The sequence below is a fragment of the Schistocerca serialis genome, chromosome 9 (genome assembly GCF_023864345.2).
Source record: "Schistocerca serialis cubense isolate TAMUIC-IGC-003099 chromosome 9, iqSchSeri2.2, whole genome shotgun sequence".
In the NCBI taxonomy this organism is placed as follows: Eukaryota; Metazoa; Arthropoda; class Insecta; order Orthoptera; family Acrididae; genus Schistocerca; species Schistocerca serialis.
Window position 1 is genome coordinate 335,839,202 of NC_064646.1, and position 26,619 is coordinate 335,865,820.

The 26,619-nt window shown below is 43.3% G+C and overlaps 1 protein-coding gene across 1 annotated transcript in view; it reads left to right on the forward strand.

The window, feature by feature from the left end:
* LOC126419066 (glucose dehydrogenase [FAD, quinone]-like) overlaps positions 1–26,239 on the forward strand; it is a 41,914-nt gene extending 15,675 nt beyond the window's left edge. The window contains exons 3-9 of the mRNA XM_050086145.1: positions 1,942–2,173; positions 9,802–9,980; positions 11,583–11,837; positions 21,144–21,324; positions 23,029–23,204; positions 23,396–23,667; positions 24,670–26,239. Coding sequence (XP_049942102.1) covers positions 1,942–2,173; positions 9,802–9,980; positions 11,583–11,837; positions 21,144–21,324; positions 23,029–23,204; positions 23,396–23,667; positions 24,670–25,018 — 1,644 coding nt within the window. The 3' untranslated portion in view covers positions 25,019–26,239. The remainder of the gene's footprint in view (positions 1–1,941; positions 2,174–9,801; positions 9,981–11,582; positions 11,838–21,143; positions 21,325–23,028; positions 23,205–23,395; positions 23,668–24,669) is intronic.
* Positions 26,240–26,619: the final 380 nt, after the last annotated feature.

Sequence of the window (26,619 nt, forward strand, 5' to 3'; positions counted from 1 at the left end):
GCCAGCTCTGCCGCGCCTGAGCATTACCGTCACATACATGTACATCTACACTCTGGAGTGCGTGGCACAGGGTTCTTCCCTTTGTACGACTTACCGAGGAATTAGAATTACATATTAATACCTTCAGCTGCTGACGGGCGTTGGTATATATCAACGGAGACAGGTGAAAATGTGTGCCCCGACCGGGGTTCGAACCTGGGATCTCCTGCTTACATGGCAGACGCTTTATCCATCTGAGCCACTGAGGGCGCAGAGGATAGCGCGACTGCAAGGACTATCTCGCGTCAGACCCACATTCTCACCTTATATGTCCACACACTATATTCGTAGGGTCCCTGCCCAACACATTCATTACTCGTGGAAGACATTCTTACCAAGTCCCGTAAGAGTTCGGGTATATGTCCGAAAGAACATACACCATATCCATATAAGTAACAGAGGATTCCTCCCGTCCTAATAGCGCAAGGAGGACGGGAAGAATGATTGCTCAAATGGTTCAAGTGGTTCAAATGGCTCTGAGCACTATGGGACTTAACATCTGAGGTCATCAGTCATCTAGAACTTAGAACTACTTAAACCTAACTAACCTAAGGACATCGCACACATCCATGCACGGGGCAGGATTCGAACCTGTGACCGTAGCAGTCTCGCGGTTCCGGACTGAAGCGCCTAGAACCGCTCGGCCACCACGGCCAGCAATGATTGCTCAAATTTCCTCTGTAGACGCCGTAATTATTCTAACCATTTCTTCGCGATCCGTAGTACGCGATACGTAGAAGATTGTAGTACGTCCGGGCCGGCCGCTGTGGCCGAGCGATTCTAGGCGCTTCAGTCCGGAACAGCGCTGCTGCTGCGGTCGCATGTTCGAATCCTGCCTCGGGCATGGATGTGTGTGACGTCCTTAGTTTAGTTAGGTTAAAGTAGTTCTAAGTCTAGGGGACTGATGACCTCAGATGTTAAGTCCCATAGCGCTTAGAGCTATTTGAACCGTTTTGTAGTACGTCGGGACTTCAGAACGTAAGTTACACACGTCGTCCCAGGCTAAGACCATTGCGCTACAAGGGTGGCCGTTTATCATCTGCATTTCTTCTTCGTGTAGCAATTTTAGTGGCCATCAGTGTATATTCGCTAATAAAATTCGTTACAAATAATCCACCTCAATTCGCAAAGAACAGTGATGTTCATACGTACAACACTAGAGGGGAAAAATGAGCTTTCCTATCCGTTATTGAAGCTGTCAGTTACTCAAAAAGGAGTACATTATTCAGCAACAAAAATCTTTGATCTTTTGCCCAACAACATAAAGTGTCTGGCAGGTAGCAGACCAAGTTTTAAGTCTAGCTTAAAATCGTTTTTTTGGACAACTCCTTCTACTCCATGGACCAGGTTCTCTTTCAGAAATGGTAAAAAAAATTGCACCTCTAAATGTAATTGCATGTGTAGAACTACAAATTTCAGTAATATTAATATTAGCACTATTCATGTGTGTGTACATATCTTGTAATCTGACTTGTTCCACATCATATCGATAAAATAATCGGGAAAATGATCTACGGATCATGACATAACTAAAACAATAAAGCAGCATCTGTGAGTCAAGTCTTTGCGCCCAGGGTCCCGAACTGAACCAAATGGAACACCTTCAAGAACAGTGACAATGTCGTCGCTCCAGCCCCAGTGTCCAACAATACTTCCGTCTCTGGTTTAAGCTTCTGAATAAGATTGGTCTGTCAATCCTCCACAGACATCCAGACACCCCACTGAACGAATCCCAAGCAGAGTTCAAGCAGTCATAAAGGCCAAGGGTGGACAGACCCCACATTAATTTCTGGTAATAGGTGCCTGGATACTTGTGATGAGATAATGTACTGGCTAATGCTGTAGTACCTTGTTGTGCCCATTTGTCTGGAGCGTTTCTTGAGAATGCGACGTGCTGCGCAGGAGACGGACTTCGTGGTGGTGGGTTCCGGCACTGCGGGCAGCGTGCTGGCGTGCCGCCTCTCGGAGGACGGCCGGCACCGCGTCACGCTGCTGGAGGCGGGACCTCCCGCCCCCGCCGCCGCCGCCGCCCCCAGCCTCTACCACGCCTACGAGGGCACCGTGCTCGACTGGAACTACGAGCTCGAGAAGGACCCTAACAGCTGTCTCGCCTCCACCTGTCGCTGGCCGCGAGGTGAGTCGCATTTATCTTGCCTCGGTCTCTTCTTCACAACCCTTCCTCGTATCTCAGAAACTCACCCTTGCTGGCACCCTGATTCTGGTCATCTTCGCCTTCAAAAGAGTTAAGTACTTTCACCGTACTCTCCTTCCGAACAGGCCTCGGAAGGCTCAACCGTACCGACCGACCGCCGTGTTATCCTCAGACGATAGGGATCACTGGATGCTTTCCCACATTGACAGCTTTTGTCAGTTTTCGTGACCGGAACCGGTACTTCTCGATCAAGCAGCTCCTCAGTTATTCTCACAAGAACCGACTGCACCCCGCTAGCCGACAGCACCCTGCAGACAGGAAAGTCACCCATCCAAGTGTTACCCGAGCCCAACAGCGCATAACTTAGGTCATCTGACGGGAATCGACGTTACCAGTGCGGCAAGGCCGTTAGCAGTTTCACCGTGCGCGCTAGAACAAAAATATTGCAGTCACTTCCTTCCTAATAACACTTACTTAATTACTCATTGAAATTGTAATGTTATGATGCCGTGTGAGGGTGTCTACAACTTGTACAGGACACAAGTTGCAGTTATAAGAGTCGAAGAATGTTAAAGGCAGACACAGCGCTTGAGAATGCAAAACCCAGTTTTATTCAATTTGAAGATTGAGCAAGCTGTAGAGGAAACCGAGAAGAAATTTGGAAAGGGAATTAAATGTCAGGGACAAGAAAGTAAAGCTTTGAAATGTCTCGATCAAATAGTAATTCTATCTGATTCGAAGATCAGTTAAATGGAATGGCTCACATCTTGAAAAGAAGATGTAACATGAGTATCAACAAGAGTACTGGGCTGCACTCTAATTAAATCAGGTGATATAGTGGGAATCACAATAGGAAAAGCAGTAGCTAAGTGTTGTTACGTGGGCAACAAAGTAACTGACGACGGTCAAAGTAGGAAGGATATAAAATTGAGACTGGTAATTGGGAGAAAAACGTCCCTGAGAAGCAGAAATTTGTGAATATAGAATATAAAATTAAGTGTTAGGAGGTCTTTTCCAGAGGTATTTCTCTGGAGTGTAGCCTTGAGCCGAAGTAGAATATGAACGATAAACAAATCAGTGATGACGAGCATAGAAACTTTTGAAATGTGGTGTTAGGAAAGCTTGTTGAGAATTAGACTGGCAGGTCGAATGATTAATGAGGAGTTAATATATTTCATTAAGGAAGCAACAAAATTTATGGTATAAGATTACTAAAAAGGAAGATTAGGTTATAGGACACATACTGAGGTGCCAATGTGTGGCTCATGGAGTGGTGATGGAGTGAAGCGTGAGTGGGAAAAGTCGTAGATGAGAAGGGGAATGAATAGAGTAACCAGTTTTAGATCGATGTAGTTTGCAGTAGTTATGCAAATATGAGAAGCTGTGCGCGGTATAGACCAGCATAGAGAACAGTCATCAACCCAGTCTTCAGACTGTAGATGACAACAGCGCCTGGTACGTGCAGATTTAAATATTCGTTGTAAGTTTTTCAATTAATAAGCAAATACGAAAATTATTTTGTTTACTTTATCTTCATCCTTGATAAATCCCTTACTTAGGATCTGGTTGAGGAACATTAGCATATCAGTTCTTTTGTCCGAGGAGAAATCATAAGGTTTTAATTACCATCTTGAAAAATACTGTTAAGCAGTTAATTTATTGTTTGTCTATAGGTATCTACCTGCATCCCTCGTCAAGATCCGTGGCACGCCCCTAGAGGATAAAGTGCGCATCGGCCGCGCAGTTTGGTTTTAAATCCCCTCTAGCGGTGTGGTACGGATCTGTGGCGAGTGAATTTCAAAGCGTGCCAGGACTGCAGATATGTACCTATAAACGCACAAAAAATAATTATGTAATTTGATTTTTGCAAAGTGGTGATTAAAACTTTACGTCGTCGTCTTCTACTTCTTCTTCCTCACTTCATATATATATATATATATATATATATATATATATATATATATATATATATATATATATATATATATATATATATATATATATATATATTCTGCACCCGGTAGCTGTGTGGTCAGCGCGACAGAATGTCAATCCTAAGGGCCCGGGTTCGATTCCCGGCTGGGTCGGAGATTTTTCTCCGCTCAGGGACTGGGTGTTGTGTTGTAACAATCATCATCATTTCATCCCCGTCTGCGCGCAAGTCGCCGAAGCGGCGTCAAATCGAAATAGTTGCACCCGGCGAACGGTCTACCCGACTGGAGGCCCTAGCCACACGACATTTACATTGACATTTACTTATTTATTAGGAAACTAGCTTGTTATAGTAAGCCATCTCTTGCATGGTCTTCCTAGATTTCTTCTTCCAGTGTATTTATGATTGAGAGCCTTTACCAGCACTCTTTCTCCTCTCATATGGTCTATGTATTCCTTCCATTCTCTCCTTTACTTTTTCGTTGACGTTATATACTGTCCAATCACATTCATGTGAAAACCTGTCAATAGCCTGAATAAACACTCTTTACAACGCGGGCAACTGCGAGTCGTTCAGGAAGAGAGTCGGTGAGGTTCTGGAAAGCCATGACAGGGATGTGAAACCATGCGGACTCCCGTGTCGTGGCCATCTGCACTATGTTTCTCGGTTCAGGAACTGCCCTAACGACGTGGTCTCACAGATTCTCGATTGGGTTTTAATATGGGGACTTTGGTGGTCACGAGAACAAGGTAAACCCGTCCTGATGCTCTTTAGACGACGCTCTTGTATTGCAAGCTGTCTGATGCATCGCATTGTCTTCCTGGTAAATGCCATCATGCTGAGGAAAAACAAACCCCAATAAGAAAAAATGTGTGTGAAATCTTATGGGACTTAACTGCTAAGGTCATCAGTCCCTATGCTTACACACTATTTAACCTAAATTATCCTAAGGACAAACACACACACCCATGCCCGAAGGACCAGCCGCACAGTCCATGACTGCAGCGCCCCAGACCGTTCGGATAATCCCGCGCGGCAAACCGCAATTAGAGATGGACGTGCTTACCAAGGATAGACGCATACATGTTTTTATCCATTGTGCCTTTCAGAATGACAAAATCACCCACGGAACGTCACGAAAATATTCCCCAGACGATAACGCTCCAAACTCCGGCCTGGACAAAATAAAAAAAGGGGGTTCAAGTGGCTCTGAGCACTATGGGACTCAACATCTGAGGCCATCAGTCCCCTAGAACTTAGAACTACTTAAACCTTACTAACCTAAGGACAACACACACATCCATGCCCGAGGCAGGATTCGAACCTGCGACCGTAGCAGTCGCGCGGTTTCCAACTGTAGCGCCTAGAACCGCTCGGTCAGATCAGCCGGTCCGGCCTGGACCGTTCCGACGGTTGTTACAGGGTGTTTGTTTTCAGAAGTTTCACGCCGGTGGCGCATAAAACGCGAGTCCTCTGAGAAGGCCGCCTGTCGGCACTCGGTGGACGTCCAGTTGCGGTATGGGCGTCTAAATTCCAGCTTACGTCGCCGATGAACAGTAGTCGGCATGTGTTGGATGAACCAGACGCCTGTTGCAAAGGCCCATACGCTGCGCCGCCCGCTGGAACGGTCGTTGAGGAGACATTGTTGGCTACCCCTCGCTTCATCTGGGCAGTCAGTCGCTCAAATGTTGCACGTCCATTCTTCACCTGTACAGATCTCCACATCCGTCATTCACCATTGGCATGCATGGACCGTGGTCCACCACAGATGCCTTGGCATCGATTTTGGATAGCACCAGTTTGTCAAATGTTCAAATACGTGTGAAATCTTATGGGACTTAACTGCTAAGGTCATGTCCCTAAGCTTACACACTGCTTAAAGTAAATTATCCTAAGGACAAACACGCACACCCATGCCCGAGGGAGGACTCGAACCTCCGCCAGTTTGTCACGCAAGTTATAATTTAGCCATGACGGCACACGAACAGTTTACAAACTTAACCGTTTCGGATATGTTTCCACCGTTAGCCCGAAACCCAATGATTATACCCTTTTGGACGTCAGATAAATCGCGTCGTTTCCGCATTACGACAACGACTACAGTGTTGTCCCAGTGCGCTTTATATATATTCTCCACCGCCGGCCACTGAGGCCGAGCGGTTTCTAGGCACTTCAGTCTGGAACCGCGCGACCACTACGGTCGCGGGTTTGTATCCTGCCTCGGGTATGGATGTGTGTGATGTCCTTAGGTTAGTTAGGTTTAAGTAGTTCTAAGTCTAGGGGACTGATGACCTCAGATGTTAAGTCCCATAGTGCTCAGAGCCATTTTATCCTCCACTGCTAGTGGCGCCATTTCCCGTCTCTGAGTGGTTATTGCACGTCGAAGTCGAGAGTAGACGGTAGGCGCATTAATGTGACTGGAACGCGTATATTCCTAAATATTTTCTTACGTCCTCATTCTTTTACGATCTTCTCTTGCACTGGGTTATTCAAAACGATCTAGATACTTTCAAGTGATTGCAAAAAAATGTCTGGCACTATATGATTAGATGTATGAAAACAGCAACTTAAGAAGTTTTTTGTGTCATGTTCACAAATGTGTGAATGATTATCGCCAGGATGAGTTTTATATGTGAATGATTATCGTCCGCATGAGAGTCAGTAACAGGTGCCCAGATACGTCCTACTATGTCAGTGACGTTGAGGGGAAGAGGAGGTGTGAAAACGGTGTCTTTGATTTAACCCCACAAGCAAAAATCATATGGTGTCAGGTCTGGAACGCACGGGGACCATGCCAGAAACTGGAGATTGCGAGACAATGCACAAGTGATAGGTCGTGGTGCGCAAGAGCTCACGTACATCATTGCCTAAGTGCAGTGGAGCGCCACCCTGCTGTCAAATGAAATTGTCTCTGTCCTCTTGCAATTGCGACATAAACTGCGCGAAATGCTTTTTCTTTCGGTCCGGTGGCAATGTTTCTGGAGATTGCTGTAACAAAACAAACTTCTTGAGTTGCTATTTCCATACCTATAATCATGTAATACCTTACCTCAATATTAACATTTATTAGTCACTTGAAAATGACGCTGTACATTCTTCCACTCTTCTTAGGACTCTCGTTTCCTGAGTCGGTGTCCTAATTTCTTGATTGCTTGTTGTTACCCTTGTTTCAGTTCCATAAATGAGAGATGGTGTTGCTACGGTTTTATAATACTTCAGCTACTTTTTATCTGGCTGTATTGTGCAATTTTTTTGCAATCGTTCTACAGGTGAAATTATATTTACTTAATTTTTGGTCCATATTGTAGTCTTATTCATATGTAATGTCATACCCTCGATATTTAAAATGTTTGTCTTGTCCCAAGGTATACATATATAGTTGACATACAAGCAGCATAGCTTTGAGTTAATTACTTTTGAATACATTGTGGGAGTGAACAGTGATCAATGTGTTACAAATATTTACTATCAAAAACAGTCTTGATCACAATTTGTTTAGTATGGTGACCGGTTTCGACCACTACTGTGGTCTCTTCAGACCTACAAGTCGTATACAAAGCTTTAACTAGAGGGCTACACACATTAAAGAAAATACATAAAGTTATAAAGCTATAAAGCGATACCAATGAGTAAGAATGTCCTTCTGGTGGTAAATCACTACTGGAGAAACCAGTGCACGTCTTACTATACATAATGGAGGCTCCGCCCACTTCTGACGGCATGATGTCATTACTAATCAATGGGTTATAGGTCGAATAACAATGTAAAATTTCTTAGTTAAAAATTGTCAAGAAAGGTAAATAAACACACACTAAACTTAGCTTGTTCAACAGCTATTGTCAATTAAGAAGCGTTAAAAATATTTAAACATGTAGGATAAATGAGCCACGTTTTGACAGTACATGGGTTGCCCTCTCAGGGCCTGTTAGTGAACCATTTGGAACCACTTTGCCATGGTGAAGTTGGACGCCGTTCCAAAGATGTGGCAGCAGGCTTCTTTCCACTGCAGTTGTTGTAAAGTCGATAGGCGAACTATCCAGTCCAGAGATGTGGCAGCTTTATAACTTTATTTATTTTCTTTAATGTAGCCCTATAATTAAAGCTTTGTGCACGACTTGTAGGTCTGAAGATGTCCACAGCAGTGGTCGGAACCGCTCACCATAATAAATAAATTGTGATCAAGACTTTTTTTGATAGTAAATACACTACTGGCCATTGAAATTGCTACACCACGAAGATGACGTACTACAGACGCGAAATTTAACCGACAGGAAGTAGATGCTGTGATATGCAAACGATTGGCTTTTCGGAGCATTCACACAAGGTTGGCGCCGGTGGTGACACCTACAACATGCTGACATAAGGAAAGTTCTCAAACGATTTCTCATACACAAACAGCAGTTGACCGGCGTTGCCTGGTGAAACATTGTTGTGATGCCTCGTGTAAGGAGGAGAAATGCGTACCATCGCGTTTCCGGCTTTCATAAAGGTCGGATTGTAGCCTATCACGATTGCGGTTTATCGCATCGTGACATTGCTGCTCGCGTTGGTCGAGATCCAATGACTGTTAGCAGAATATGGAATCGGTGGGTTCAGGAGGGTAATACGGAACGCCGCGATGGATCCCAACGGCCTCGTATCACTAGCAGTCGAGATGACAGGCATCTTATCCGCATGGCTGTAACGGATCGTGCAGCCACGTCTCGATCCCTGAGTCAACAGATGGGGATGTTTACAAGACAACAACCATCTGCACTAACAGTTCGACGACGTTTACAGCAGCATGGAATATCAGCTCAGAGACCATGGCTGCAGTTACCCTTGACGCTGCATCACAGACAGGAGCGCCTGCGATGGTGTACTCAACGACGAACCTGGGTGCACGAATGGCAAAACATCATTTTTCTCGGATGAATCCAGGTTCTGTTTACAGCATCATGATGGTCGCATCCGTGTTTGGCGACATCGCGGTGAACGCAGATTGGAAGTGTGTATTCGTCATCGCCATACTGGCGCATCATCCGGCGTGATGGTATGGGGTGCCACTGGTTACACATCTCGGTCACCTCTTGTTTGCACTGGCGGCACTTTGAACAGTGGACGTTACATTTCAGATGTGTTACGACCCGTGGCTCTACCCTTCGTTCGATCCCTGCGCAACCGTACATTTCAGCAGGATAATGCACGACCTCATGTTGCAGTTCCTGTACGGGCTCTTCTGGATACAGAAAATTTTCGACCGCTGCCCTGGCCAGGACATTCTACAGATCTCTCGCCAATTGAAAACGTCTGGTCAATTGTGGTCGAGCAACTGGCTCGTCACAATACGCCAGTCACTACTCTTGATGAACTATGGAATCGTGTTGAAGCTGCATGGGCAGCTGTACCTGTACACGCCATCCAAGCTCTGTTTGGCTCAATGCCCAGGTGTATCAAGGCCGTTATTACGACCAGAGGTGGTTGCTCTGGGTACTGATATCTCAGGATCTACGCACCCAAATTGCGTGAAAATGTAATCACATGTCAGTTCTAGTATAATATATTTGTCCAATGAAAACCCGTTTACCATCTGCATTTCTTCTTGGTGTAGCAATTTTAATGGCCAGTAGTGTATATCTTTGAGTGCCTGGTCACCTAGGGTATCCAAAGTAATCTCACTGTGGTGTCACACATCCAGGGCGCGTGGTGGGAGGCACGAGCGTGCTGCACGGCATGATGTACATGCGGGGACACCCCTGGGACTACGACCGTTGGGCGCAGTCGGGCTGCAGCCGCTGGTCCTGGAAGGACGTGCTGCCCTACTTCCTGCGCTCCGAGGACAACCTCGACGTCAAGAGGCGCAGTGACTTCGTAGACGTGAGTATCCGTACACGACGCTCCTGCGCATGTATTCCCCCAGCCACTGAATAGCGCACGGCAAAGCCTATTTCGTTCAGTGCGCACAAAGTAACTTGGCCCGTACCTGCGCAGGCGCCGCGCTAGGGGTGAAAGCTACGCCGTGAACGGACACCACAGAGTAGGGGAGACCGGCTCGACAGCTGGGACCAGTACACTAACATATATCTCGAGTAACTTGTAAGATACAGCTAGCGACTCTGCAAATGAACGTATTAACGGGTTAAGAATAATTCTAGAACACAGACGTTCAAACTCGATAATTTTTCACGATAGTACCAAAAAAAAAAAAAGTCCGCAGCTCGTGGTCTCACGGTAGTGTCCTCGCTTCCCGAGCACAGGGTCCCGGGTTCGATTCCCGGCGGGGTCAGGGATTTTCCCTGCCTCGAGATGACTGGGTGTTGTTGTGTCGTCTTCTTCATCATCATCATCATTCATCCCCATCACGGTCGGAGGAAGGCAATGGCAAACCACCACCACTAGGACCTTGCCTAGTAAAGCGGTGCGGGTCTCCCGCATCGTTCCCCTACGCTCTGTAAAGAAGCATGGGACTTCATTTCCATTTTTTCCACCAAAAAAAGGAATAGTTGCATAAAGAATGGCTCAACCAAAAAAGACGACCACATACTACTAGAAAGAAACCGATAAAACAAAAAAGTGATAAAAATGTAACATAGCAAACGACATTGCTAAACAACATATTGTGCCACGTGATGCCCTGAGAAGCTGCTCGACAAAATTGCCTCAAAATAAGTCTGACTCCATAGCTGAGGAATCAGCACAAGTGAATGCCAGCGCGAGGCCCAGGTTCGATTCCCGGTCGGGAATTCACTGACACACATTGCGTGTGTTGCGTGCACCAAGTTTGTTTTCCGGATCTGCCTGTTGTCTGTTAAAGTATTATTACCCGATTCCGAGCAAATGGCTTCTGCCACGCTGTTCAGTCTCCCACAACTAGGAGGATCCATAAGACAGTTTCTAGGGAGGCCAGACCTGGAGGTATGCAGTATCTTTAATGTTTCGGAAGACGGATACGGATTTGTATGAGTAAGTAGCCATAAAAACCTCCAGTTACGGCCCTGTTACAAACCTGCATAATTTTCCTTTCCATGAGAGCAAAGGGGGCGGGGGGGGGGGGAGTAACCGTGGCTGCCCCTTGTATTATCTCTGGTCTGTGTAGGTTGTACAATGAACACTTGAGTGAAATATGTCCTGACTGCCAACCATTCTGCAGTCACATACTCCTCGCTGTCAGTGTTGGACTGTAGATAGGTGCTGTGGATAAGGTCTGTGCCCATTCTGCACATAAAAAGTGCCGCGACAGGGTCAGACGGTGTAGCTTTATTTAGCCTTTTTCAGGTGTTTAGAAAGATTTCCGAGACTCGCCGACCCCTATCAGATGAGTCCCAGTCGCTTTGCCAGGTATCCACCCGCCGGCGCCTTAGTTGGATTGAATAGCACATCATAACAGTGGTTAACCTCTGGTCTTTGTGGCTGTCAGTGATAAAGGGACAACGCGCCTTTATTTAGTAACTGTGAGTGCTTGTTGTCTGTTCCCCGCAGCCGTCGCTGCACGGCACGGACGGCCCGATGACGGTGCAGCGCTTCAACTGGCAGCCGCAGCTGGTGGGCCGCATGCTGCGCGCAGCGTCGCAGCTGGGCCAGCGCGTCGGCCACGACCCCAACGGCGGCGCCGGCCAGCTGGGCTTCACGCCCGCGCAGGCCACCACCGTGCTCGGCGCCCGCTCCAGCCTGCTGCGACAGTTCTGCGGCGGCTCCGCGCGCCGACCCAACCTCAGCATCGTCACCAGGGCGCAGGTCAGTCGCAGTCTGGCGCGCACCAGCAGCACGCCGTCGAAATTCCTATAGGGACTTCCGGCAACACTACCTTGGTTCGCCGTCAGGCCACATGGAGCGCTGCAAGTTCATCAACCCATCATTTCGGTTTCTACATCTACATCTACATACACACTCCGCAGTCCACCATATGGTGCGTGGCGGAGGGTACATCGTACCACAACTAGCATCTTCTCTCCTTGTTCCACTCCCAAACAGAACGAGGGAAAAATGACTGCCTATATGCCTCTGTACGAGCCCAAATCTCTCTTATCTTTGTGGTCTTCCCGCGAAATATAAGTTGGTGGCAGTAAAATTGTACTGCAGTCAGCCTCTGGTTCTCTAAATTTCCTCAGTAGCGATTCACGAAAAGAACGCCTCCTTTCCTCTAGAGACTCCCACCCGAGTTCCTGAAGCATTTCCGTAACACTCGCGTGATGATCAAACCTACCAGTAACAAATCTAGCAACCCACCTCTGAATTGCTTCTATGTCCTCCCTCAATCCGACCTCATAGGGATCCCAAAGGCTCGAGCAGCACTCAAGAATAGGTCGTATTAGTGTTTTATAAGCGGTCTCCTTTACAGATGAACCACATCTTCCCAAAATTCTACCAATGAACCGAAGACGACTATCTGCCTTCCCCACAACTGCCATTACATGCTTGTCCCACTTAATATCGCTCTGCAATGTTACGCCCAAATATTTAATCGACGTCACTATGTCAAGCGCTACACTACTAATGGAGTATTCAAACATTACGGGATTCTTTTTCCTATTCATCTGCATTAATTTATATTTATCTACATTTAGAGTTAGCTGCCATTCTTTACACCAATCACAAATCCTGTCCAAGTCATCTTGTATCCTCCTACAGTCACTCAACGACGACACTTTCCCGTACACCACACCGTCATCATCAAACAGCCGCACATTGCTATCCACCTTATCCAAAAGATCATTTATGTAGATAGAAAGCAACAGCGGACCTACCACACTTTCCTGGGGCACTCCAGATGATACCCTCACCTCCGATGAACACTCACCATCGAGGACAACGTACTGGGTTCTACTACTTAAGAAGTCTTCGAGCCACTCACATATTTGGGAACCAATCCCATATGCTCGTACCTTAGTTAGGAGTCTGCAGTGGGGCACCGAGTCAAACGCTATCCGGAAGTCAAGGAATATGGCATCCGTCTTATACCCTTTATCCATCGTTCGCAAGATATCATGTGAAAAAAGGGCGAGTTACCTTTCGCAGGAGCGATGCTTTCTAAAGCCGTGCTGATGCATGGACAGCAACTTCTCTGTCTCAAGGAAATTCATTATATTCGAACTGAGAATATGTTCGAGAATCCTGCAACAAACCGATGTTAACGATATTGATCTATTATTTTGAGGATCCGTCCTTCTACCCTTCTTATATACAGGCGTCACCTGCGCTTTTTTCCAGTCGCTCGGGACTTTACCTTGGGCAAGAGATTCGCGATAAATGCAAGCTAAGTAAGGAGCCAATACAGTAGAGTACTCTCTGTAAAACCGAATTGGAATCCCATCAGGACCTGGCGATTTAATTATTTTCAACCCATTCAGCTGCTTCACGACCCGAGGGATGTCTATCACTATGTCCTCCATACGGGAATCTGTACGAGACTCAAACGGCGGTATGTTTGTACGATCCGCCTGCGTGAAAGATTTCTCAAACGCTAAATTTAAAATTCCAGCTTTCGTTTTGCTGTCTTCCGTTGCCGGGCCAGACTGATCAGTGAGTGACTGGATGGAAGCCTTCGACCCGCTTACCGATTTTACGTAAGACCAGAATTTCCTTGGCGATTAAAGTATTCCATATTTGTTTCGGTTTCCTCCAAAACAAAGCAAGAGTGACGATCTTTTACGGAAGCTCGAAATTTAGCGCAGACTTCAATGCGAGATGCTTATAATGGTTTCCACAACGAAACTTTGTCTCGAAACCTGACAGCAAATCCAAAGAGATTCTGATCGTCATTGAAGTATGCTAGAGGCAAGACACAATCATTGCCTTCTCTGCGCGACAGCAATGGAGATACTATCGAAAACAGGGCTGCCTTCACAAAAGAAGATGTAGTAAATATTCCAGACTTCGAGTAAAGTACAGCCGCCAACGTTAGTAACGTGGAAGTAAATATCCTTGGAATACTGAAGCAACTTAAATCACTTAATAAAAACGAGTCTTCCGGTCCAGACTGTATACCAATTAGATTCCTTTCAGAGAATGTTGATGCATTAGCTCCCTACTTAACAATCACATACAACAGTTCGCTCGACAAAAGATCCGTGCCCAAAGACTGGAAAGTAGTACAGGTCACACCAATATTCAAGAAAGGTAGTAGGAGTAATTCACTAAATTACAGGCCCATATCATTAACGTCGATACGCAGCAGGATTTTGGAACAAATAGTGTCTTCGAACATTATCAATTCCCTCGAAGAAAACGGTCTATTGACGCACAATCAACGCGGATTTAGAGAACATCGTTCTTGTGAAACACAACTAGCTCTTTACTCGTATGAAGTGTTGAGCGCTATTGACAAGGGATTTCAAACTGATTCCGTATTTCTGGATTTTCGGAAGGCTTTTGCACTGTACCACACAAGCTGCCTGTAGTGAAATTGCGTGTTATGGAATATCGTCTCAATCGTCTCAGTTATGTGACTGGATTTGTGATTTCTTTCAGAGAGGTCACAGTTCGTAGTAATTGACGGAAAGTCATCGAGTAAAACAGAAGTGACTTCTGGCGTTCCCCAAGGTAGTGTTATAGGCCCTTTGCTATTCCTTATCTATATAAACGATTTGGGAGACAATCTGGCCAGCCGTCTTATGTTTGCAGATGACGCTGTCGTTTATCGACTAGTAGTCATCAGAAGATCAAAACAAATTGCAAAACGATTTAGAAACGATATCTGTATGGTACGAAAATTGGCAATTAACCCTAAACAACGAAAAATGTGAGGTCATCCACATGAATGCTAAAAGGAATCCGGTAAACTTCAATTTCACGATAAATCAGTCAAATCTAAAGGCTGTAAATTCCACTAAATACCTAGGAATTACAATTACAAACAACTTAAATTGGAAGGAACACACAGAAAATATTGTAGGGAAGGCTAACCAAAGATTGCGTTTTATTGGCAGGACTCTTAGAAAATCTAACAGATCTACTAAGCAGACTGCCAGCACTACGCTTGTCTATCCTCTTCTAGAATACGGCTGCGTAATGTGGAATCCTTACCAGATAGGATTGACGGACTATATTGAAAAAGTTCAAAGAAGAGCAGCACGTTTTGTATTATCGCGAAATCGGGGAAGGAGTGTCACTGAAATGATATAGGATTTGGGATTGACATCGTTAAAACAAAGGCGTTTTTCATTGCGGAGAAATCTTCTCACGAAATTCCAACCACCAACTTTCTCCTCCGAACGCGAAAATATTTTGCTGACGCCGACCTACATAGAGAGAGACGATCACCATGAAAAAATAAAGGAAATCAGAGCTCGTACGGAAAGATAATAGGTGTTCGTCCTTCCCGCGCGCTACACGAAATTGGAACAAAAGAAAATTGAGAAAGTGGTTCGATGAACCCTCTGCCAGGCACTTAAATGTGATTTTGCAGAGTATCCACGTAGATGTTGCTGATTACGAGTTCATGTGTATACTGCACTCTTTGAATTGCATTGTGAATATGTTGCTCCTATTCTGCTTGGTTTTTCCAAGCATCCGTAACATTGGATGAAGTAAATGATTCCATATTTGTTTTGTTTCATATAAAACAGAAGCTGGTTTCATCGCATAGTGTTTTGTGGACATTCGTTCCTGCCTACGAACCAATGTGCAAACTGCTCGATTTAAATGTATTGAAAGCATATTGCTCGTAATCTACTTTATTTTCGTTCACATACATTTTTCGTACTTTCTCGCATTTAAGGGAGAACTCGACGTTGGCAGCTTTTGGCAGAAATTATACTGAACTTACATCTAGTCATGGAATGAGTGTGTAACTGTGTTTCCTTGGTGTTATTTCTTGCCACTGAGTGTCATGCAATTTATAGTGGTTTGCAGAGTATGGATGTAGTGACTAGAACATTCGTCCTCGCAAATACTAAAAATGGAACAATAGTTACGCAAACGTGTTGACACGTTATTAGCGGGTAATAGACACAACACAGATTAGCAGAAGTCCATGTATGGTACTAGAATAATGCTCCCACTTCAGTAAAATTTTGGAATTCTCCACTGAACGCAAGAAAGTACGAAAAATGGATGCGAACAGTTATAATGTGGAATACGAGTAATATGCTTAAAATGCATTTAAATCAAGCAGTTCACACACGGATATTTCTACAATACTTGAGTACACAGAACATCGTGCAACAACACCATCTTCTGTTGTACATGAAGCAAAAGCAAATATCGAATTATTTACCTCACCCAGTATTACGGATGCGAGCGTAAATTAAGCACATTCACAGTGCAATTGAAAGTGTGCGATACACATAAGAAGTCGTATTCAGGTGCACAATACGATAAAACCAGCTTCTGTGTCATGTCAGATGATTTTCAGGCTTTTACAACTGCTAAAGCGCAATTATGTCCGCCTGGAAATGGCCACATGGTCGAAATTGCATTATTGGGTTTTACAGATAAGTAATTTTACAGTCAAAGGGTGACCATCATGTTACATGACTTTACTGCCGACTGAAACTTCACAGTGGTCATGTGTTTGCATTGGGCTTGTGCTTGTGTGTGTCTGTGTGTGTGTGTGTGTGTGTGTGTGTGTGTGTGTGTGTGTGTGTGTGTGTGTGTGAAGCTCTTTTTGGCCGAAAGCTTAAATGTACAGCAGTCTTTTCGTTTGCCTTTCTGCGACTCGGCGTCTTCTCTACGTGGTAAAAATGATTTTTTTATTTTTATGTTGTTGTTGTGGTCTTCAGTCCTGAGACTGGTTTGATGTAGCTCTCCATGCTACTCTATCCTGTGAAGCTTCTTCATCTCCCAGTACCTACTGCAACCTACATCCTTCTGAATCCGTTTAGTGTATTCATCTCTTGGCCTCCCTCTACGATTTTTACCCTCCACGCTACCCTCCAATGCTAAATTGGTGATCCCTTGATACCTTAGAATATTTCCAGAATGAGATTTTCACTCTGCAGCGGAGTGTGCGCTGATATGAAACTTCCTGGCGGATTAAAACTGTGTGCCCGACCGAGACTCGAACTCGGGACCTTTGCCTTTCGCGGGCAAGGTCCTGAGTTCGAGTCTCGGTCGGGCACACAGTTTTAATCCGCCAGGAAGTTTCACCTTAGAATATGTCCCACCAACCGATCCCAAGTTGTGCCACGAACTCCTCTTCTCCCCAATTCTATTCAATACCTCCTCATTAGTTATGTGATTTACCCATCTAATCTTCAGCATTCTTCTGTAGCACCACATTTCGAAAGCTTCCATTCTCTTCTGTCCAAACTATTTATCGTCCACGTTTCACTTCCATACATTGCTACACTCCATACAAATACTTTCAGATACGACTTCCTGACACTTAAATCTATACTCGATGTTAACAAATTTCTCTTCTTCAGAAACGCTATCCTTGCTTTTTCCTTGATGTTATTTTTTTATAATATTTTAAATATTATCATCTAACACTCGTATTTCGTAAAGCGGTAACGCGGATATTTGCGAACATTTTCCCGTGATCGAAGTTCCCTGCCAAGCTATTAGGAGCACTACTACCGTTCTATATTCCCGTATGGTAGTTCTAATATGGGCCTTGCACTTACATTTTGGTGTTCTGTGATGCTCAGACCGTCAACTGCGGCAGCTCCAATGCTGCACGTCACCTCTTAGATAATAACTACAGAGTGTGTGAAAGAAAGTTCACAGTTACGATTGTTGCCCAAACGCAGCCAACCGGAAAGTTTACACCGAAGCGAATGGAAGCGAACAAATTCGCCAGTGGCCAGCGTTTCCTCCCGCTCGCACGGGAGTGCGCACCTATGAACTATCGTTTCCGCCGAAGAAAATACGAGAGAACATGCTTGACCTAGGAATGCTGCTCTTGTTCTTTCGCACTGATAACCTGTAGACACGGTCTTCAGTCAATACAACACTAGTTACAGTGCGATGCAAAGCTGTGGTATTCAGATACGATTGGTTTGCATGGTGAGCACACTGATTTTCCCAAAATAAACAAAACTGTGTGGCAAAAGAAGAATGTAGGCCAATTTATAGGTATTTTAATTTGTACACAAGTGTGAAGCGGTTGGAGGTAGTGCACTTAACACTACCCTGGCATTGTACTAGAACCTTGCACATATCTTGGCTGGCAGTTTCGCTAGTTTCTCAGTACAGTTGAGGGAGAAATTTAAAAGTCGAACACTAAACGACCGACGTCAAATGTAACATGAAGCAACCGACGAATTTTGTGGCATTTGATGGCTGCCGTATCTCAGATTGTTCCCAATGTCTGCAGTGACAAATGCAAAGTACTTCTAAGATTTTATTACTGTTTATGTAAGTAAGATGATGTCAATAAAGTATTATTAATGAAATGTGAATATCTGTACATCCTGCCGGATAATCTACTAGAAAAAAATCTACTACACAGTTTGTTAGAGGACAGATAGTTTGATCATAGGAAAATGGCTGTCATTTATTCATGCAGTTAGTACGCCAAAAACTTCTAAAATAAGAGTGACACGCCAGAAATATAAGCACAGCTATAATGGATGTAAACAGCAAGAATAATAGGGTCCTTTATGTATTTTAAATTTTAATCAGCAGACTGGACACACATTTTTACTTGTATTCTTTCAAGGAAAGTTATTGTCTGTTACTTTTTAACTAAAATAAATGCAAAGCTTGTGCTCATTCACTAGGTTCCCACCTGTTGGAAGCGTCTAAAGGAAGCTTTCCACGCATTACGTCAGATCACGTGCTCCCACAGCGAGTACTCGATTTTGAACAGAAAGTCGCTCATGAAAAACGGCCTTTAACGTGTTCACCACAACAATTGTATGGGTTATTTTTCTTGGAGCCCATTAGAAATATGGGCCCTGCAATGAACTTGTGACGGCACATTAGTTGCCTTGCCCGACATACATCGCGAACACTCGGTTCTGTCCAGATCCCGCAGACAATCAATGTCAGTGCAAAGGTAACCACTGAAGGTCTTATCTTTCCCATATGTTATCGAGAGATTGCACGTAGTTAAAAGCGCAGTTAAGAAGTAACTCATTTGAAATAATAACTCGTTCCCTGCCCGGGGACAGTCGTTGGAACTCATGAGACCTGTATGTTACGTGCTATGATGCACGCCACAGTGTCGGTACATAAATTTTCTGCGGTGACGTTAGTGTTTCAACAAAGTTAGCTGGATGTGCTTGAGCAGTGGTTGATTTCACAGCTCAATGCAGATTCCTCAAAAATTTTTACGTTCATAAAGCACTGATGAATCGAAGGTGGATAAAGGACCACAAATTATAGAACAAGAGTAAGTCCACCTAACTATTGATCAAACGCAAATACAGAAATCTGGTAGCTACACGAATTGTTGCACTCCCTGACAAAGTTAAGCAGACATTGTAGGAAGTCAATGCAACTTCGTACACATACACACCATCGATGCATATGTAAATCATTAGCATTGCAATTCCCTGTCACAGGTACACGTCACCAGAGTGCATTAATGTCGTTCGTGTTTGGTGCTGTTACCAGTCCTGGTAGGGTATACAAGGAGCCTGAATAGCATCGGCTACTGAGTGAGCAATGTGAAGAGTATGGAAATGCCATGCACTCGTGTCAGACAGCATTATCAGTACCTGACGGGCTTTCCAAGCAGTAACATTGTGGATCTCCATTTGGCCAGCAGGGCGAATTGTGCAATATCGAGATTTCTGGGGAATTCGGATGTAATAGTGGCTCGATGTTGAACTGCTTGAGAATGTGATGCCAGACATAATCGACTTCATGCATCCGGTTGTCCAAGTCTGCTCACCACAGGGGAAGAGCACTGCATTGTGCACCAAACAAATTATAACTCCTTCACATCTGCACCTGCCATCCAAGAAGAAGTTATGGATTCCCTGCATCATTTTGTGTCATCCCGCATCATTGGTTGGAGTGTAGCAGCAGCCAGATAGGGGAATTATCATCCCATGTGCAGACTGCCGTTAACACCTCAACACAAATAGCTGCGTCTGGAGTGGTGCAGTGACTGGAAAGCGTGGACTGTTGACGAATGGCGTCATACTGTGTTCAGCGATGAACCGTAGTTCTGCAATACCCCAGATGACCATTGTCCTGAAGTATGACGACGACCTGTTAAGAGGACCCACTCTCCCAATGTTTTGGAAAGACACATCAGTGTTACATCTGCTGTCACAAAGTGGGGAGCCATTTCACATCATGGCTGACAGTGATTAAGGAAACTGACTGCACAGCATTATGTCACGGATATCCTGCGTCCTCACGTTACCTCTCATGTGACAGTATCGTGGTGCCATTTTTCAACAGGACAATGTTCGTCCACGCAAGACACATGTATCTATCTATGCACTGTCTCCGTGGCGCCGAGGTACTCCTATGGGTAGCAGAATCCCCATATCTGTCCCCTATTGAATACTGTGGGACCAGCCTGTTCATTAACTCGATCACAGTGCCAGTATCCAGGATATCAAGCACCAGTTTATATAGTTGTGGGCCAGCTTGTCTCAGGAGAGGATACAACGGCCTTATGACATTCTTCCCACACGAATCAGTGCAGGCATCCAAGCCAGAGTGGACGCAAAGTCATACTAATAAGTGGGCCCATACTGCCAAGTTCTTTGTAAACTTGACGCAATTTTATAATCACTGAAATAACGTGACATACCCTCTCAACTGGTAAGTTTCGTTTCATTTTCCACCTCCTTCTGGGTGCTTCTCTATTGTCAGGAGAGTAGCTTCCATAGGGCAGCTGCAGTGTTCAAAATGCAGCTGTCAAAAATGTTATACTGACATGACCTAAATAATTTATGCCAGCTGAAGATGGATGAAGCCCAAAACGCGTTCTTGGCACACAAAGCTACTTTCAGAATGGTTGATTGCTGTATTTATTCAAGTAAATCATTACTTGTCTCTTATGTGATGTTTCAATGCCTCCAATCCAAATTCTGATTAAAAATACGTTAATACTCTGTGTGTCATGTTGTTGACATTACTGAAATAGAAGGACGAAAGTGAGCAGCCAGAGTGGGATGTTTTTATCTGTTACAGGTGACCCGTGTGCTGGTAGACCCACAGTCAAAGCGGGCCACAGGCGTGGAGTATGTGCGAAAGGGCAAGACACGACGACTCATGGCTGCCAAAGAAGTCATCCTCAGCGCTGGAACTGTCGCATCGCCCCAGATCCTCCTCCTGTCTGGAATCGGTCCTAAGGAGCATTTGCAGAAAGTCGGTATGTAAACAAGATGTGGTACAAAAACACAGCTAACAGTGACGTAACTCTGCAGTGAAACTTATGGTCATGAGTGACTTCGTCCTGGAATCGGCCGTGCTTTCCATTTGCTAAGCGTGACACTCAGTATTCCTGTTGGATTAAAAAAGTACATTAGAGTGGCAGTGCTTGATCCAAAGGTAGCGGTTTCAGATGCTCGTAGCAAAAAAAATTTCGTCCCAACTATTTGGCAAGCTAGGAAAGGAGAAGAGAGTTTATCTCATTTCTTATCACCAGTCTCTGTGATAAAACTTTGGATTAAATTACAAACATCCCCACAGGAATCTCAAGTTTCATGGTAGTCTGTCCACTGAGTTCATCTATTAAGTCGTTATTCAGCAACGGGCTACATTCACTGTTTATTAGTCTCACGTTCCTGTCTCATCATGAACAACACAAGCACAATACTGTTGCATTAAATGACAGGATGGGAAGTTTTAATAGGGTTTATTGCAGATTTTTAAAAGTAATCATAAACTCGCATAGGTAATTACATCTAACATCAATGGCATTGAAAATGGTAGCTGCTGATCCATAATGAACTGTAGTATTCAGAGTGTCACGGACGACATGTATGAGAAGTCCCCTGGTGTATTGTACTGTATATTGGAGTATTTACTTATAAAATCTAGGTATCCAGGGAATTGGTATTTGCACCATTATGTGTTATGCAGAGATCTAAGTGTTTCTATGTCTTCCTTGACATCTTACGTAACATCTCAGGACTTATGACTTAGTTTCACAAGTCTTCTTCAATTCCATTGTGCAATTATTCATTAGTCTTGGACTGAAAATGAGCAATGTGGACTTGATTATTCCCCATAATAATCTGTCTGGTGTGGTAAGGTCTAGGCTTCATGCTGTACCTTTCAGTGAGGCTGGAGGTGTTGCTGAAGCATGCCCAATGCAGTAGCCACATCTTTGTTCGTTGAGGAACTGTCACATCTTAATAGTAAAGTGCACTGGAGTCCAGTTCCACTGTAAACATACATTATCTAAATTGTGGTTCATTAGTCACGTAATGTACATAATCTAAATCATTTGATTCAGTAACAGGACACACAACAATAGTGTAGTAAAAAATCACCATAAACATACAATAACTGGCCCTAATAATAAAACAATTATGTGCATGTCTATGTACATAATTTGAAAAATCAAACACTGAGTAACTCCTTCTCAAACTGTCATTTATATGTTAGCATTAATCATAAATTGTTGTTAGTATACTTCAAAATAGAAGCCTGTACTGAATGCTTCTGCCTGTTAACATATAACTTGACACAATCCCCGTCCCTGAAAGATTTCCTTCATGACATTTACAGACTGAATTCTCTGAATGGAAATCCTTAGGTTTTCCAGGTGTGATTACTAAAATTTTCCTTGTACTATTTAGACTTATTTTCTTAGGTCAAGGATTTTTAAATGAGAACAAATCCACGTAGAACCAAAAGAATCAGGCCTGAAACGTTGCCCACAGTCTATTCAATTACATTGTCCTCAGGAGACAGATAAATAAACCTTGTAACATGCTGTGGCTGTTGTGTATCTTTACATGATTTAATGGCTTGGCTTGAGTCAGCCCAATCACATGCAAATTTCACTGAAAATTCAGCACTGTTGTTCAAGGAATGGAATTACTAAATATCTGACTCATTTCTTTAGGGATACCTGTCATCCATCACTTGCCTGGTGTTGGAAGACGTCTCCAGAATCATGTTTCATACAAGATGAGGGTCCAGCTGAACAACTGGAAGCAGGAAGCACTGCTGAACAATGGAACACTTCATGAATATGTGAAGAAGAGAGTAGGACCAATAACCTCCACAGGAATGTCACAGGTTTGTTGCTTTCTTTGAAGTAGTATACTAACAAATTACCTCTAATCCTTCTGATACAAAAAAACGTGAAGAATGACGAGTTTATGAGCAGAGTGAGAATGGATTGGTACAGAAAAGATTAATTTCCAAATGGTAAGACTTTCAGCCACAAGCTTAATGTGTGTATGACTGAATGGATGGTTTGCTTGCAGCTGACAGGCTTCATCCGAACCAAGTACGCACCTCAGATGCCCGCGAGTCTCCCAGATGTGCAGATATTCTTCGCTGGTGAGCAGGCTAATGGTTCTTCTGTAGTGAGCAGCTCCTCACCTCCAGCATATATAGACATTGTGCCCACACTGCTTCGACCAGAGAGTCGTGGTTACTTAGAACTACGCAGCAAGGACCCGTTCCAGCCACCACGCATATTTGCCCAGTACTTCAGAGATACGTTTGATGTCAAGGTGCTGATTGAGGGCGTCAGGTATGTACCTGAAACATTTATCATGTTTGTTTATATAGTTTTATGTTAAATACCATGTAATCTGTTACTCTGCAACAGATGTTATAAAATGCATGGAGAAGGACTTGCTGCAGGGTTGGACAAAATAATATTAACACCTACCCAATATGGTACATGGTCCCCTTCATCATCCAGAATTCCCTTGGAGATCAAATCGTATGAATCCAGTCTAAGAGGTCAATGTGAGAGGGTGCTAACTGTCGCATAATTGTTCTTCCCATATAGATAAAGGCTGCTCAATAATATTAAAATATGGTGTTTTTTAAGGAGAGAGATGATGTATTACTTTATCCTTATATTCAGCTATTTTCAGTGGTGAAAATAGGTCATTGTATGTTGTAAGATTTAGTGTCACACCATTCTCATGGGAAGAACATGATAACCTACAAATGTTTCATCGACTTTGCAGTTCAACTTACTAGTAACCCGGAACACCTCCAAAGAGGACAACAAAGGACAGTGTCTTTGCATTACAGAAAAAAAATTGTGAAACTGCATGTTCGTATCAGTCTGTTCACATTATTTTGTCTAATTTCTGCCAGACGATGCAGAACAACTTCAGTTTGACTTTGAACCACATTGGTGATAATATCACCCATAAGCAAAAGTTTTGCTTTCCTTTGTTCTATTTCAACCATGTGTCTGTATCATCTGTTTAACTGATATCTTGTGTAACAAGGAATCTCCATATTTTTTTTTCTTTTCTTTTTCATTCATAGGTTATTATCCTTCTGTCATTCAAGCCTCAGGGTGTTTTGAGACCACCATATATTTTTTTATTCTGTACTTACTTTTCCCCCAAATCATATTAGTGACAAATTAGCACATCATTAGTGCACGGCAACCTAAAAAAGAAAGTGGTTGCCTTTAAGTGTTAATTTATTTTTTTGTGTGCTGTTCTGATAATTCATGCTATTTTCATAATTAATATTGTAAATTCAATGGGACTCTGTTTTCTTGCAGATTTGTGCTTGAATTCGTCAGAACACCAGCCATGAGAGAGCTGGGTGCCAATCTTACACCTGAACTGACCCAGGGCTGTGAAAGATATGTGGCAGGATCAGACGACTTTTGGGCTTGTGCTGTGAAACGCTACACAGGCCCTGAGAATCACCAGGTGGGAACGTGCCAAATGGGTGACCCCTACGATCCTAACACTGTCGTTGATCCCCAACTCAGGGTAGTAGGAATAAAAGATCTGCGTGTCGTAGATGCCTCTATAATGCCACATGTTCCCTCAGGCAACATTAATGCACCTATTGTCATGGTTGCTGAGAAAGGCGCACAAATGATCAGAGATGATTGGCACTGACGTCACATCTTCGTGAACACAAATGCAACACCAGTGAAAAGATGCAGCTACATGTATTAACAAGAGGCTTATGTTAGTCAATATTATTGATCTATTTCTGAGATTCGTGGTGTGTGTGTGTGTGTGTGTGTGTGTGTGTGTGTGTGTGTGTGTGTGTGTGTGTGTGCGTGTGTGTGCGGTGTAGTATAATTGTGGTTTCACACTTATTTTTAATTTTGAAGTCGTCTTGTATTTATTCAAATATTTTCAGAGTTGAAGGGGTTTACTTAAGTTTAATCAGTTTCTCTCAAGCAATTTCAACATCTCTACTTTTCCTTTGGCAAAAACTTTTACTTCTGGTACTGTGTACAACTGAATTTTTTTTAGTTGTTAACATGCTCCTAGAACATTTCTCTTCTAGTCACATTCTGTTCTTATCTTACGATGTTGCTACATTTATCTTTGAACATTAGGTCTTAGAAAAGTAATAAACTCTATGAAGGATCTGTCTGTCACTTCTCAGAAAATTATTACTATGAATGCCACATAAATGGACAATGAAAGTTTTCATTTTCCGTAGTTTCCCCTTCAGTTTAATTCATTCAGACTGAAAGAAGAGTATTTAATAATACCTTTATGTATAATTTGCCTTGTTATGGGCACACCTACAACATTCAGGCTGTGAGTCTATTTCTACCTCTTGCATATTTTCTGAAATTCTGCATTACAGATGCAGTGAAATTTAGAAAGCACTGAGGTGACACTACACAAACCAGGACATTCTACATCTAGATGCTGTCTGTTGGTACATCATAACATTCAAGTTGTTTTGGTGTGTAGTTTTAGTATTATAATGCCCCAGTATTGTCAAGTCAATAATTGCCATACTATTGTGATCTCAAGAGTCTTTTTGAAGGCAGTAATAAAGCCTGAATACTATTTTATATTGGACGATTTAACATAACAGGAGTAATCTGAGTAAATTCGGATTATATACTCAAAACTGAATGAGAACAATTGATTGGGATGAGTAATTCTGAAATTGTACGTAAACGGTCTACCTGTAAATCACAATCCCAGTGACACAATTAATTTAAGATCACCTGATTAGCCTTCATCAAATGTGAGGAGTTATTGCTCCAGAGTTACAGATTTGTTTATTTAGTCAGTAGTCATATTGACTTCCTCTGCAGTGTAACCAAAGATATCAGTATAATTATAAATAAATTATGCTCCAAATTATTTGTAAAAACTATTCATTTTTTAAAACATTATCTCTCCTGCTTCCTACCAGATTCAGTAGTTCATATTTGTAATGAAATTTATAGTTCAGTGTGAGTACGTGGACTCATATGCAAGTCTACCTGTCATAAATAATAGCTACAATACTCATTAATTCTATGCCAGCCATGAGTATGGCTGCTTTACAGAAATTGATTGATTTTTCTCTTCCAATTACTTGAACTCTGACAGTATCATTTGTTATCTATTAAAATTATACAAATTTCTGGCAACAAAATAGCTAACTGTGGACAATAAAATGAAAAAAAATACATAAGATTCATCCATTTCTAATTGCTAACAATATGTGTTAAGGCTAACACTAAGACTACCACACTTAC